The 12,500-nt window shown below is 38.5% G+C and overlaps 1 protein-coding gene across 1 annotated transcript in view; it reads left to right on the plus strand.

Moving 5' to 3' along the window:
- Positions 1–12,500, plus strand: part of LOC138004467 (disks large homolog 5-like) — a 28,101-nt gene that overhangs the window by 5,772 nt on the left and 9,829 nt on the right. Inside the window, exons 4-14 of the mRNA XM_068850995.1 lie at positions 959–991; positions 1,111–1,235; positions 1,951–2,050; positions 3,177–3,252; positions 3,794–3,897; positions 6,361–7,808; positions 9,326–9,479; positions 10,057–10,470; positions 10,955–11,057; positions 12,013–12,058; positions 12,402–12,500. The exon at positions 12,402–12,500 is cut by the window's right edge and continues 75 nt beyond it. Of these exons, the coding sequence (XP_068707096.1) occupies positions 959–991; positions 1,111–1,235; positions 1,951–2,050; positions 3,177–3,252; positions 3,794–3,897; positions 6,361–7,808; positions 9,326–9,479; positions 10,057–10,470; positions 10,955–11,057; positions 12,013–12,058; positions 12,402–12,500 (2,702 nt within the window). The remainder of the gene's footprint in view (positions 1–958; positions 992–1,110; positions 1,236–1,950; positions 2,051–3,176; positions 3,253–3,793; positions 3,898–6,360; positions 7,809–9,325; positions 9,480–10,056; positions 10,471–10,954; positions 11,058–12,012; positions 12,059–12,401) is intronic.

Genomic DNA, 12,500 nt, shown 5'->3' on the forward strand with positions numbered 1-12,500 from the left:
ACTGCTTCATTGACAAGTAAAAGTATGTACAGAGTCAGCAAGAGTAAAATCCCAAAATCCTACTAAATACTAAAACTGTCAAAAGTATTCTGTGAACGGCACTTGAAGAAGCATTGAAAAAAAGAAAAATTGTCTCGGTGGTACTTATGCATTATGTGGCCTCATACATAATAAGCCTTTTTCACTTATTGAAAGGTTTGTTCATTGCTCTTGGCTGCTGTAGTGGGTCAGTGGATCATTATAAATGCAGGTTATGGCATTCACATTTTAGGTTATCAACTTTCCAGCTCCTGTCAATATAATTATGAGCAGGAAAAAATGAGATTCCAAGTTGGATTTGAAAGTACATGTAGTTTGTAGTTTTTTTTTGGTGCAGTAATAAATTAAGACCCAGTAATATGGGCACCATATTTTGTGCAACTTGTTGTGCATGGTTTGTTGTGCGTATTACCACCTTCTGCGCAACAAATTTTCACATTGCAGAAAGTAAAAGCGACCTCTACTTTTTGCAACATAAAAATTTGTTGCTCAAGAAGGGGTTAGTACACGAAACAAACCATCTCAACTTGCAATGCAAGAAGAGTTGACGCTATGAGCCCACCAAAGAAACAAAGCAAAAATGAGCTTCCAAAAAATTTGAATTTGGCGTGTAGTTCCTGACATGATGTCACAGTCGATTCTGGAACCAAGTCTCTTTCTTGTGCTGTCTCCCGGTCAACTTGATTGGGCATGGCAAAAGTGAGAACTTTGAAGCTTGATTTCAGGGTCAAAAAGTGGCGGAATCGAAAAATCATTTTTGAGTGATTTATGTACGCTTTATAGAGATGCCAAAACCATAAAATCCCTGCAGGCCATATAGACACTTGAATGTTTCTTCAGAAAATGAGATCTGTGATCAAATATGAACAAAAGTTCTTGGGTAAACTTCTTTGACTTGTGGTATTGTTTTCTCCTTTAGGATTGGGAAACAGAGTCTGTAGTGCTCGAGAGGGTGAGTGTTAACTCTGGTTATGTCACTGTCTTGTCATAAACCAGAAGCGATACAAACAGTAGCAGGTAGCTAATCAGGGCAGCTCAGTTCAGGTTTAATAATGGTTAATTTGTTTGTAGGAGAATTTGGATGATGATCTTGGCATTGCAATCGCTGGTGGAAGGGACAAACCTGCCGTCGCCAACAGTTTCTCCATTGTCATCACTAATGTTGCCAAAGGAAGCATTGCTGATGGCAAGCTTAGGTAAGATTTTTATCGGCACGTTTGAGGTTAAAATGATTACATGCATTTCAAAGCTGGTCTAATTTGTGCAATGTCAAATGCCTCCCGACCTTCTGCAAGTACAAGAATACTATACATTCTATTTCGTTCACGTGGAATTAGGCTAATTGGAGTTGATCTCTTTTGTGTTATATCATGTGTCTCTGCTGTGGACTGCTACTCCATGATATACATGTTACAGGAGTGCCTGTACATGTTTGGCTCTTCTCCTTAATAGTTTGGTGTTCACAAAGCTGGAGTTGACTGCATTCAACTGAAATGATTATTTACATTCAATCTAATGCCCAATATTATCGATGAGCTTGGAAACTGGTGCCTTCAAGTTAGCAAGCATGAGCCTGTTATGAATCTTATGAAGGTACTACTAACTCACAATCATCTTCACACTTGAACTTGACCTGGTGGAAAGAGCTTCCTGAACTGATACTTACATGTATCCAATCAGCCTTGGGACAAGGAAAGTTGTGCCCAACAAAGAACTATTCATACTTAGGTTTCAACTGCATACAGGCAACGTGAAATACAATACTAACACTATTATTTAGATTGCAGGCATAATATATTTCAACTGTCAAAGAAGAACAATACGCCTTCTTAATTACATTCATTGTCTGTTTAATAAGCTGAAAGTGTTATTTTCTCTGTTAACGCCGTATGTTTGTGCTTTCCGTGATAGGGTGAATGACTGTGTTCTAAAGGTTAATAACATTGACTTGACAAATGTTGAATATCGCACAGCAGTTCAAGCTATCAGCCGTGGTGATGTGGTTAACATGGTCAGTGTACTTTGCAGTGTTCTAAATAATACTTTTAAGGTCTTATAGCTTATGTCAATAGCTTAAGGTCTACAAGATAGCAATTTCTTTTTCCAAGTTATGTATTTTATTTAGTTACCTAACCAGGATTCCAGGTTATGACCATCCAATATTAATTTTCATATTCTCTGTAAGCTGTGTAGTATTCATTGTACAGTGCAGTCATACAATGATGGTGTTTTGGTGTTTCATTTCGCTGTTTATGCTTTTTCCTTTAAGGACGTTCGCACGAAAATCTTCTAACATTGATTTTTTCTGCAAATTTTAGCATTGGGCAGAATGTTAAAAAAATGGCGGGTCACCGACTTCATTTTGGAGAGAACTTGCCCGGAAGAACACCCTAAATCTGAAAAAATCCGTCTTCTTTAGCCAATAAGGCCACAGTGTCTGTAAGCCCAAAAATATTGCAATTACATCTTTGAAGTGAAATGTTCCCTACCAAACTTTGTTTAAGTGGACCCATCAAGTGAATGTAGTTAACTGTTGAGGTTCCTTAAAGAACAAGTTTGCATTTAGCAACCATAGTTTCATGCGCCTTTCAGCCGCAAAATGGCTGGATTCCATGTCTCAAGGACAGAAATCTTTTTTAACTTCCCACATCAATTTTTTTGTTCATTTTTGGACAATGTGGAGATAATTGTAAATAAAATCTGTTTCTGAAAAGAAAAGTAGGGGTCACCGAACATCCAAGATCGTTAAATCCAAGCAAAGCTATGACAATGGCCATCTGCCCTATCATTGTTCATTTTAGTACTTAGCGCGCACTCGATGCATGACGTGGCATGTGAATTTGCGTGCGCTGTTAGGATGCGCAGTAGCAATGGGTGCGAATGTCCTTAAGGTGCCATTTGTAGGATTTAGTCATCAAACTGTATTCAGATAATGTTCTTTTGCATCCTGCAAAAGATTGGTTAGGTGTTAGGAGCATCTGTGCCAGTAGTGGGATTGGATTGTCTTAGGTTCAACTGGTGTAAGAGGCACTTGCCTGAAACAACATAAATTCATTAATTTGCAAAAACTGTCTTAATTAGAATCATCCTCTCCTTCACACTAATACCTTTTTTGGTGTGCTGTTGTGTTATTTTAGACTGTGAAAAGAAAGCGATTAACTGGATCCCAGTCACTTCTTCATCCTGTTAGTTTGCTGCTAAGAAACAACAAAGGTGTGTTTGAAAACCAAAAAATTGACATTTTGCATTCATGAAAATGTCAATGAAACTAAAATGAATATTTCCTACAACAAACTGTTTATGTGTACATTGTAGTTAAAATGTTTTGTCAGTTGACGTTTTCTCAGATTAGTTTGTTTATTACTTTCCTTTGTCTCATAGTTATTATTATTATAGTCTGAAACAAAGAAAAGGAAAAATTTAACCGCAACATATATATTCAAATGGTCCAAAAGAGGATGCAGCATTACTGAGAACTGGGTAGGGTCTGCAACATCCCACAAAATTTAGATAGTGTTTTGAGATGCAGCCCACATTTAAGTGCCTTTATAAAGAAAGATTATTCAGAAGTTTAACCATTTGCAGACATCATAACAAAGGCAGCCTTTTCTATGCAAAAAGACTTAATGGTGTGTTGATCTGATTTTTGTTGAGAAACCAGACCCTTTTATGAGAAGTCTCATGCTCAACTACTAACTTGAGCAAATATAATATTATTGATAATTATCTATGCCTTTTTGGCTCTTTTTTGCAGAGATGGGCATCAGAGTTGACAGCTTAAGTCATATCACAGCCATTTTGCCTGGCAGTGCAGCGGCAGATGATGGAACAATAGCTGTTGGTGACAGGATCGTAACTGTAAGTAACTATTTAATTTTATGAGGTAAGCCGGACTGAGTGTGGTTAATTAGGCCGGCCTGCCTTTGTTGCCAAGATCTAGGCTATCGCTAATTTTTTTTTGACAGTAGAATTTTGTTTTATTTATTTGAGAAGGGAGACTGAGCATTTAACTGAGATGTCACTGTCATAAACATCAGTTAACAACTGCATCGCTAAGTGAAGGTTGGGTGCCTGAGCCATCCTGGAGCTTCCACTATTGGCAGCCAGCTTCAAGAAGGAGACTGCACCAATGGCTGGCAAGACCTGACAAACCAGCCATGAGCCCTCATGCCCTCTAAAAGACAGGCACCTGTAACACTGATAAACAGTGGAAAATAGAGGATTGGGGGGAGGGGGGGGGAGGGAAAAAACCCCTAAACACCACACAAAATGCTCCCTCTTCCCACCATACCCGTGAATAAGCTGTACCATGCAAAGCACGAAGAATCCAATTCTTGTGCAAATATAACAAAACCACTGTCAACAACTGACTTCAGTCGCTCCTAGTTGTGAACTCAGTTCAACTCATTTAACCTCATTTTATATACTCACTTATTTTTGTTTTCATGGTCTAGAATGATATATTACGCAGTTGCTAAAGTGGAAAAAGTACAGAAATGGAAATTAGTTTTTATTACAGTGCATTCTCTGAATCCGGGGCCGCCCAGATAATGAAAACCAATCAGAGGGTAGAGCTGAAACAATAGATTCAAACATTTTCAGGTCCAGGGAAACTGTTGTCTGGTACAAAGCAATGAAATCACAACGTTTTCATTGACCGGTCATGCTTTAGTGACTGTGGGGTCGGCTTCTGTAAATTATCGAGGTGTCCCTGGTTTCAGTGAATGCGCTTTAAATAAAAAGCTACTTGTTGTCTTTTGCATGCCTCTTTTACTGAGCACATGAACTCATTTATCCTTGTAAACTGAGCTGTTATTTGGGATCCTGATTAACTGATATCAGTTAGAGCATTTTTGCAAGCAGAGTAAAAATTGCCATTGAATGGTATTATTGAAACCGGATTTGAAGCGTATGTACTTGGTGTACTGTCTGTGAGAGATGAGCAGCAACTTCCATTGCATTTTCCTTTGGAAAACTGAAAAGTTTTAATTAATACTTTCCAATACTTGCAAAAAAGGAATGAGTAAAGTTGGTAGTTAAGGACAAGGTTAACATCAAGGGTTGACCTAAGACCATTCGAGAGCTCCCAACTAGGCTTACTGGTATACTTGTAAAAAACGTGTGCAGTTGCAGATGATGTTACACAATGGAAACTAAAGACAAAATAATTGAAAGCTTAACTTGAGGGAACAAAACAGAAAAAGTTTCTCATCTTTTTACATCAAGGCAGATATGTCCAGGATTGACCCTAAGTAGACGCATGCTGATTTCAATAATTATGCAATAATCACTCCTGTCTCAGAATACACACAATTAACCTCACAAAATGTCCCAAAAATGCTGCTCCGCAAGTAAAGATAAACAGCTGCATTTACCCTAACATAAAAATAACGCTAACCTTTACTCCTACGTTATTGTTTGAAATAGGTAGTTAATACATGTAGTTAATGCGTACACATAAAAAGGGGCACTTCGTATTGGATGTCAAAATTGGGTGTGCATCTAATTAGGTGCAATCCTGGACATACGTTTATCAAGGATAACCCTGTAACTTATGAGTATCAAGTATTTATGAGTCAATGAGTCAATGAGTTAGTGCAGTTACCCTAACCCATAAAATGAAAGCTAAAATTTCAGAGAGTGCTTAGGCCTAATCACTGAAACAAGGGCTCAGGCTTAATCAATAAATTTTTGGTATATTGACTGTGAGTCTCATTGACTCATGACTCATTGACCATTTGACTCATGAATTATGGGACCTTGTAACTTATATGCCGTAATCAGACTCTGTTTGTATATGTAATCTCATGGACCTGAGGGCAATTAAGGATTAATTTCACACATATTTTCAAAGTTTTTGGAAAACTTTGAAAATACAAGTGAAATTAATCCTTAATGGCACAAGGGCACATTGCGATTACATGCTTCATTATCACATAAAGGGCAAAATTATTGAGGGAAGCCTGTACAGTGCCGCGACAAATGACAATCAACACGCTCCCATTTGGTTAAAGTTCAATTCAATAAATCGTTGCTGTCAACAGAAACAGCGCTTAAAATGTATTACTATGTGGACAAAAAAAGTAGTTTAATCTGGAAGAAGTTTCTCTTGTAACTTCGCTTGCTCTGGATAAGCAACTGACTGTTAACCAATCAAGATCAAGTAATCATGCCCTCTTGATTACCAAGTGCCCTTGTAATTACGGAGAAATGCCCTCTGTCTAAGCCAATGAGCGTTCAGTAGTTCTGCCCCATATGTGATAATAGCTGTATGCAGGTACTGGGAAAAATAACTCAGAATTTTAAATGTCTAATTATTAGATTAATGGTACATCAGTTGAAAACCTCAACCAAATGGAAGTGGAAAGTCTGTTGTCAACAAGCTTTGTAAGTCTCACAGTTCAGAAGTTGTCTGGAACTTCGTCACGAACACAAGTACTTCAATCGCTCTTGGAAGAAGTCAACAACAAAATCACTCAAGAAAATGACATCTGCCGGGAAGCTGAACTTACCAGGGAAAGAATCACTAACTCAGAAAGTTCAAATGAATTACTATTGTCTCAGCAGGAATCATCATCTGCATATTGCTCAGGAAAAAGCTCTCCTCTTCCTGATGACCAAATATCATCCACGCCTGATTCTATTTCTGAACCAGTCTTACAGTCATTATCTTCACTGACGCCTCTCTATGAAGAACCATTGAATGGAAAACAGACTGATTCCAGTGGTGATCTTTCTACAGAGGAAGGCAGCTCACCACATCTTGCCTCATCTTCTGCGGGTTCAACTTCTCGTGGCCGTTCTTACTTCAAGGTAAGAAAACCAGTGATGAGATCAAGTCCACTTAGTCATTCACCTCGGCATTCAATGCCTGTACAGTTAACACATAAGGAAAGGCCTATGCCCCCTTTGCGAAGCTGTTCTTACATGTCGGCTATAACTTCACCAACACAAGAAGTTCTGAATACAAGTTCACAGGAAGATGACATGCATGTGATGTCACCACTTGCTCTGGTATCTACTGGTCATCTTCTTTCAGATTCACCCTCAGTTGTTGAGAAAGCTGAAAACACTGTGGTCATGCGTAAAAAAACAGACCCGTATTTTGGTAACAATGTTTCACGTCCTCGATCTGCACCTTCTTCAAGACATTACCAGGCTGTAGGAAGTAGTCCTGTATTATCCAGTTTCGGGTGCTATTCAGCTAGACATGGAGATCCCCTGGCTTTGACTCCACCCAAGTCAAGCCCATATGGCCCCCCAGCCAATGTAGCTGTGATGAAGTCCACAACTGTGCCATATTATACTGCAAAGAGCCATTCAGTGCAGAACTGTGGAGAACTTTCAGCTGAGAGCCAACAGTGTTTTCCAGTGCAGTGCAACGACAAACAAAAACAGGCAAAATTAAAGGGAGATCATTCTGGAAAAGGCTTCCACAGCAGACATGGCTCATCTCACAGTGCAGAAGGCAGTGAACATAATATCAAACGCTTATCAACAACTATGTATGATACAGCACCAAAAACAAGGCACAAGCCACATCGAATTAGTTTACCAACCTCTTTGTCATGTGTTACTTCTTATCCTAAAACAACAACATCCAGTTTTTGCAGTGGGTCTGTCAGTTCAGCTTATTCAATACCATCATCAGGTCGCACCACACCAGTCGTTATTCCGTCAACTCCCATTGTGCCAGCAAATGATGGTGAGCCTGCTCTGGCATTTGACTTTAGTGGCCCACTTGCATCCACTGATGACACTTTGAATAGGTAAGAAATTTAAATATTTTCCACCATAATTGCTTTAATTAGCGAAAATTAAATAGCATTCAAGATGAGTTAGAGTAGTACTGTAGTAGTAGTAGTAGGCCCTGCCTTTAGTGTAGTTACTATGACAGCTATGCCAGTCACAGCGGCCCTGTAAATCAGACATCAAAACCATTAAAGGCTTTACAAGTACCTTTCTCAAAAATGTTGTTGTGAGACTGGGGCTAAGGGTAATCGTCCTTGTCAGATAAGACTCATGGAAAGTCTAACCATTTTTTCAGATGTCACTGTGGGTTAGGGTTAGGTAGTTAGTCAGGCAGTCAGCTAATGAAAGTAAATTAATGTTTATTTGAAGTGCAGGTTATCTTTTGTCTATAACCCTTCTTTCATTCGTCAGTCATTTCATGGAAACACATGAGCCCCATAAATTGAGCTGCTCCCAACTGACTGCAATCGTAGGTCAATTGGTAGTCAAGAGCATTGCACAGGCATCACCGCAGACATCATGGATGTGAATCCTGTTGAAGCCGCGTGAAATTTCCAGGTGTCTTTAAAGTGACAATTGCTTAAATTGTTCAGTTAAGTGCAAGGACCACTTCCATCTTCCGTTTACATTATGCTAAATTTAGATGTTGGGTGGTGGTTTGGACAGGATTTGAATCCACAAACTCCAGCACACGAGCCCAGAGATACAGCAAATGAGATGCATGCAGAATATGATAATGTTTATAAATTTATTTATTCCACATGTACTTTGCCAGGAATATCATTATTATGTCTGATAATTTAACAAAGAAAGAAAACGTGGGAGAAAACTGGTAGGACACCATTTAGATTACACCAGTTACTGAGGCCCCTAGCATTGTATGAGATTAACAATAGTTAAGTGAAAAATAAAAACCTCAAGAATTACTAGACTGACAAGACTACATTACTAGATTCTTAAAGTAGTAATAGTTTATTCACCAAATTGGCAACCAGTGCTGAATTAGAAGTCAGCATAGACATATTCTTAAAATAGTGACAATCAAATCCGTACGCATTTCCTTGGGCACTCTTTTAGGGGGTGCCCACTGACCATAAGTACATGTACACTGTATAGTCATTCTTGGCCACTGTACTTGAGCTAGGGTATCACATTAATTTTTAACACTCGGTAGTCTTGGCTCTTGATATAAATGTGGCAGCGATATTGGCAAACAAGGAAGTGTTCCTGTTAGTCTTTAGAAACACCATCTACATTTGCCTATTAACAACAATGCATTTGCTTGGATCTGATCTTAATTTCTGTAATTTAGTTTGAGTTAGTCAATCAGAAGAACATTAATTATAAGATTAAAGCTTTAATAATTACAGGTGTATAGTGGTTTTTATTGCTTAGCATGAGAATTGGGTTGTATTTGTTTATATTGACACAATTTAAATGATGCACGCATCTACGTGTAAGAAGGTGATCTTCTGGACATCTTGTTGCCACAAGATGGTAATCAAAATGATGATCATTTATTATTTTGCTTCAGGGATCATGAACCTCGCTTGGTGCAAATTGAAAAGAAAGATACCTTGGGCATTTCCATTGCTGCTGCCTGTCAGGGGGGAGTCATCGTCTCTTCTGTTACTGAGGGGAGTGTTGCAGCCAAAGCAGGACTTAAATACGGGGATCAGCTATTAGAGGTGATTGATTCTCTGTACTGATCACCATACTCTGTATATGGAATTCAGCAATAGATGTCCAAACATAAGCTAAAAAGTAAATTATTGTTAACAATGGTTTGTACTCAATATGTGGGATAGCAGGACTTATTATCTGAATCAGGAGGGGAGGGAAGGGAAACTCATGATGTTAGGGTGGAGGGGGTATTGAAGATTGTTGTTACATGTATATTCATGGCTGAGTTGTTTACTTATTGTTAGTGCTGACTATTGATTAAATCCCACCCTGTAGGTGTATGATGATAATATTAACTTTATTAAAAAATATCAACTTGTAAACCCTCACAGGTCTAAAAAACGTGATAATACGAGATAAGACTTTAAAAAAAAAAATTTAAATAGTTAGAATATAAGCTGCTGTAGACATGTACCAAATGCTAATACATTTTGGGATATAGCTATTCTTCAAAAGTTCAGCTCTGCACTGTAATAGATTATCGGTATGTGGGTGTTGGCATACATGTATAACACAGGTTTACACAATGCATGCTTTTAGCAACTAAGTCCAGAGGATTTTACGGTACTTTTATCTTTGCAGTATAATGGTGTCAATTTGAGGTGTGCGACATACGAACAGGCAGCAATGATCCTGAAGCAATCTGGCAACAGTGTAACTATTCTTGCCCAGTTCAACCCTGATAAGTTTAAAGACACATCAGATTCTTTATCCACCCAATCAGAAGCAAGCACCACATGCAGTACGCTAGTCAATAGAAAGAAACATGATGGGGAAAGCAATACTCCACCAATCAGAAGAAACGGCGAGATTCTACCAATCATTGACAATGAACCTCCGGGTGACCTGCGTTATGCTTTCTACACAAAAAGTCCAAGCTCATTAGGTTTCAGTATTGCGGGTGGCAATGCTACTGGGATATTTGTAACAGAAATTCAAACTGATGATGAGGCTGTCAAATCATCTGGACTCAAAGTTGGTGACCACTTGTTAGAAGTAAGAGAACAGAATAACAATAAGTTGCAAGAGAGAACGAATAATGCTAATTTGTTATTCATCTCTTTTGCAAAGGCTATGGCCCTTATTACTTTTTGTAGTCAGTGGGTTTGCAATTTTCCTACACTTATGACCAGTTTAATATATCCAAAGGACTTCTTTAAAAAAGTGTTGTACTGAAAAATCAGAGCTTCTGCCACTGATTTCACTTGCATACCAGCCTGTAACTCATGCTCGCAAATCATGAATCACCACTCACCGTACACCTGAGGTTGCTAAAATTAGCATTTTATGCAAGATGCCTGAGTTAGCTCTACATAATCAGGCTTATTTTTTGGTTATTCTGCTGTCTTATCACATCGTTGTTTACATGGTCACTTACATTACTCTAGCTCCCCTCATGAAATAATAATGGTTCTCCCTATATTCCTCTCTGTTGTTGCCATGAAGGAATCAATAAACAGTTGTATTTATTTATTCACAGCTCAATGGTGTGGATTTAACGTCAGTTACGGCAGAGCAAGCCATGTTGGAGTTGTGTAAACCCACTGAGACGGTCCAGATGTTGTTGCAGTATAACCCCACAAGTAAGTTATTTCCACTTATGCACCCCTTCCCCCTCCTTCACACCTACTGATTGAGTCAAAACAGCAACAGTCACTTATAATATTAGGGAATTTAAGATCTACGACGGCGACGGTCGACGAAAATGTCACCTCAAAATATAACTTGGATCTATCGTAAGTCTTTCGTGATTATTCAGTCTAGTTCGTGTCGTACAATGTGGGCAAAGTATCCTAAAAATAAATCGGTACAAACGGTTTCAAATTTAAAATAGAGAATGAAGGATTCTCTTTTGCTTGCTTACATTGTCGTCAAAACTTCAAATTTGGTGATTTCACGTTGTCGTTATGCAGAGGACCACAAACATACTTGCTAAAATCCGTGCTGCACATGCAGCACGATTATTTATGCTCTTTTAACCAGTGATATTATTGCTTTGTGGCGTTGTCATAATCCTAGCCATCGTCCTTTCTTAAATTCCCTAATATCTGAATTTAGATGTTACAATCAGTTTGCAAGAGTGTATATTTGAAGTGTGAGTTTTAGACGAATGAGAGAATTGATCCTTTCACTTACTGTAGCACTGGACACTTGAATCAATTGTCTCTTAATAAAGACACCTGAAAAATTCAGGTAGCTTGAAGGGGATTAAAACCCGTGACCTCTGCGATGTTGGTGCAATGCTCTACCAACTGAGCTTATGAAGCCACTCAGTTGAGAGGAGGTTAATTTCTTGGGCTCATTTGTTTCGTGAAGCCACCTGAATTTTTCAGATGTCCATAAGCGCCAGTTATTGCTTAATGTTTAACTCCGAGGATCACTTCTCCCTCATAATCAGTTTACAGCTTGTGATTTTTCGTGGCTCCCAAGGCTAAGTTAAGCACAGAGTGAGTAGAAGAGTTAACCATTAACTAAAAGTTAACTGTATGAAATTAGTTATTTACGGTGACTAATCTTGGTTCTATTTTTCTTTTTCAGAGTTCAACTCTCTCAGAGATCACTCGGGTGACTCGTTTTATGTCAGGTACATTTTTTTGTTTTTGATTCTCACAATCTGTTGAGGTGTTTCATGGTTCTTAAGAAATAGTAATAAGTGAGACTGTTTAGTGTATGAAATTGTATTTATTGGATGAATAAGACTTCACTGAATGGTGCAATCTGACTCCTTTTGTGTGAAAGGATTTGTCCGGTTTTCCAATATTTGTGCCGACTGTCATGATACTCTTAGTGTAAATACTTCTTCAATAATTATTACTTGCTACAGTTATTAGTATTGCTTGTTTGTCATTTTGATGGACTCCTTTAAACCCCCCTCCCCCTCCCCCTGTTGCTGTTTCTTGAGTTTGAAGTGGGTATTTAATTGCTAGGGCCCTGTTTGACCGTACACAGCACTCAAAAGATGAGCTGAATTTCAAGAGAGGAGACATTCTTTATGTCACAGACACAATGCACAATGGCCACATGGG

The sequence above is a fragment of the Montipora foliosa genome, chromosome 5 (genome assembly GCF_036669935.1).
Source record: "Montipora foliosa isolate CH-2021 chromosome 5, ASM3666993v2, whole genome shotgun sequence".
NCBI lineage: Eukaryota > Metazoa > Cnidaria > Anthozoa > Scleractinia > Acroporidae > Montipora > Montipora foliosa.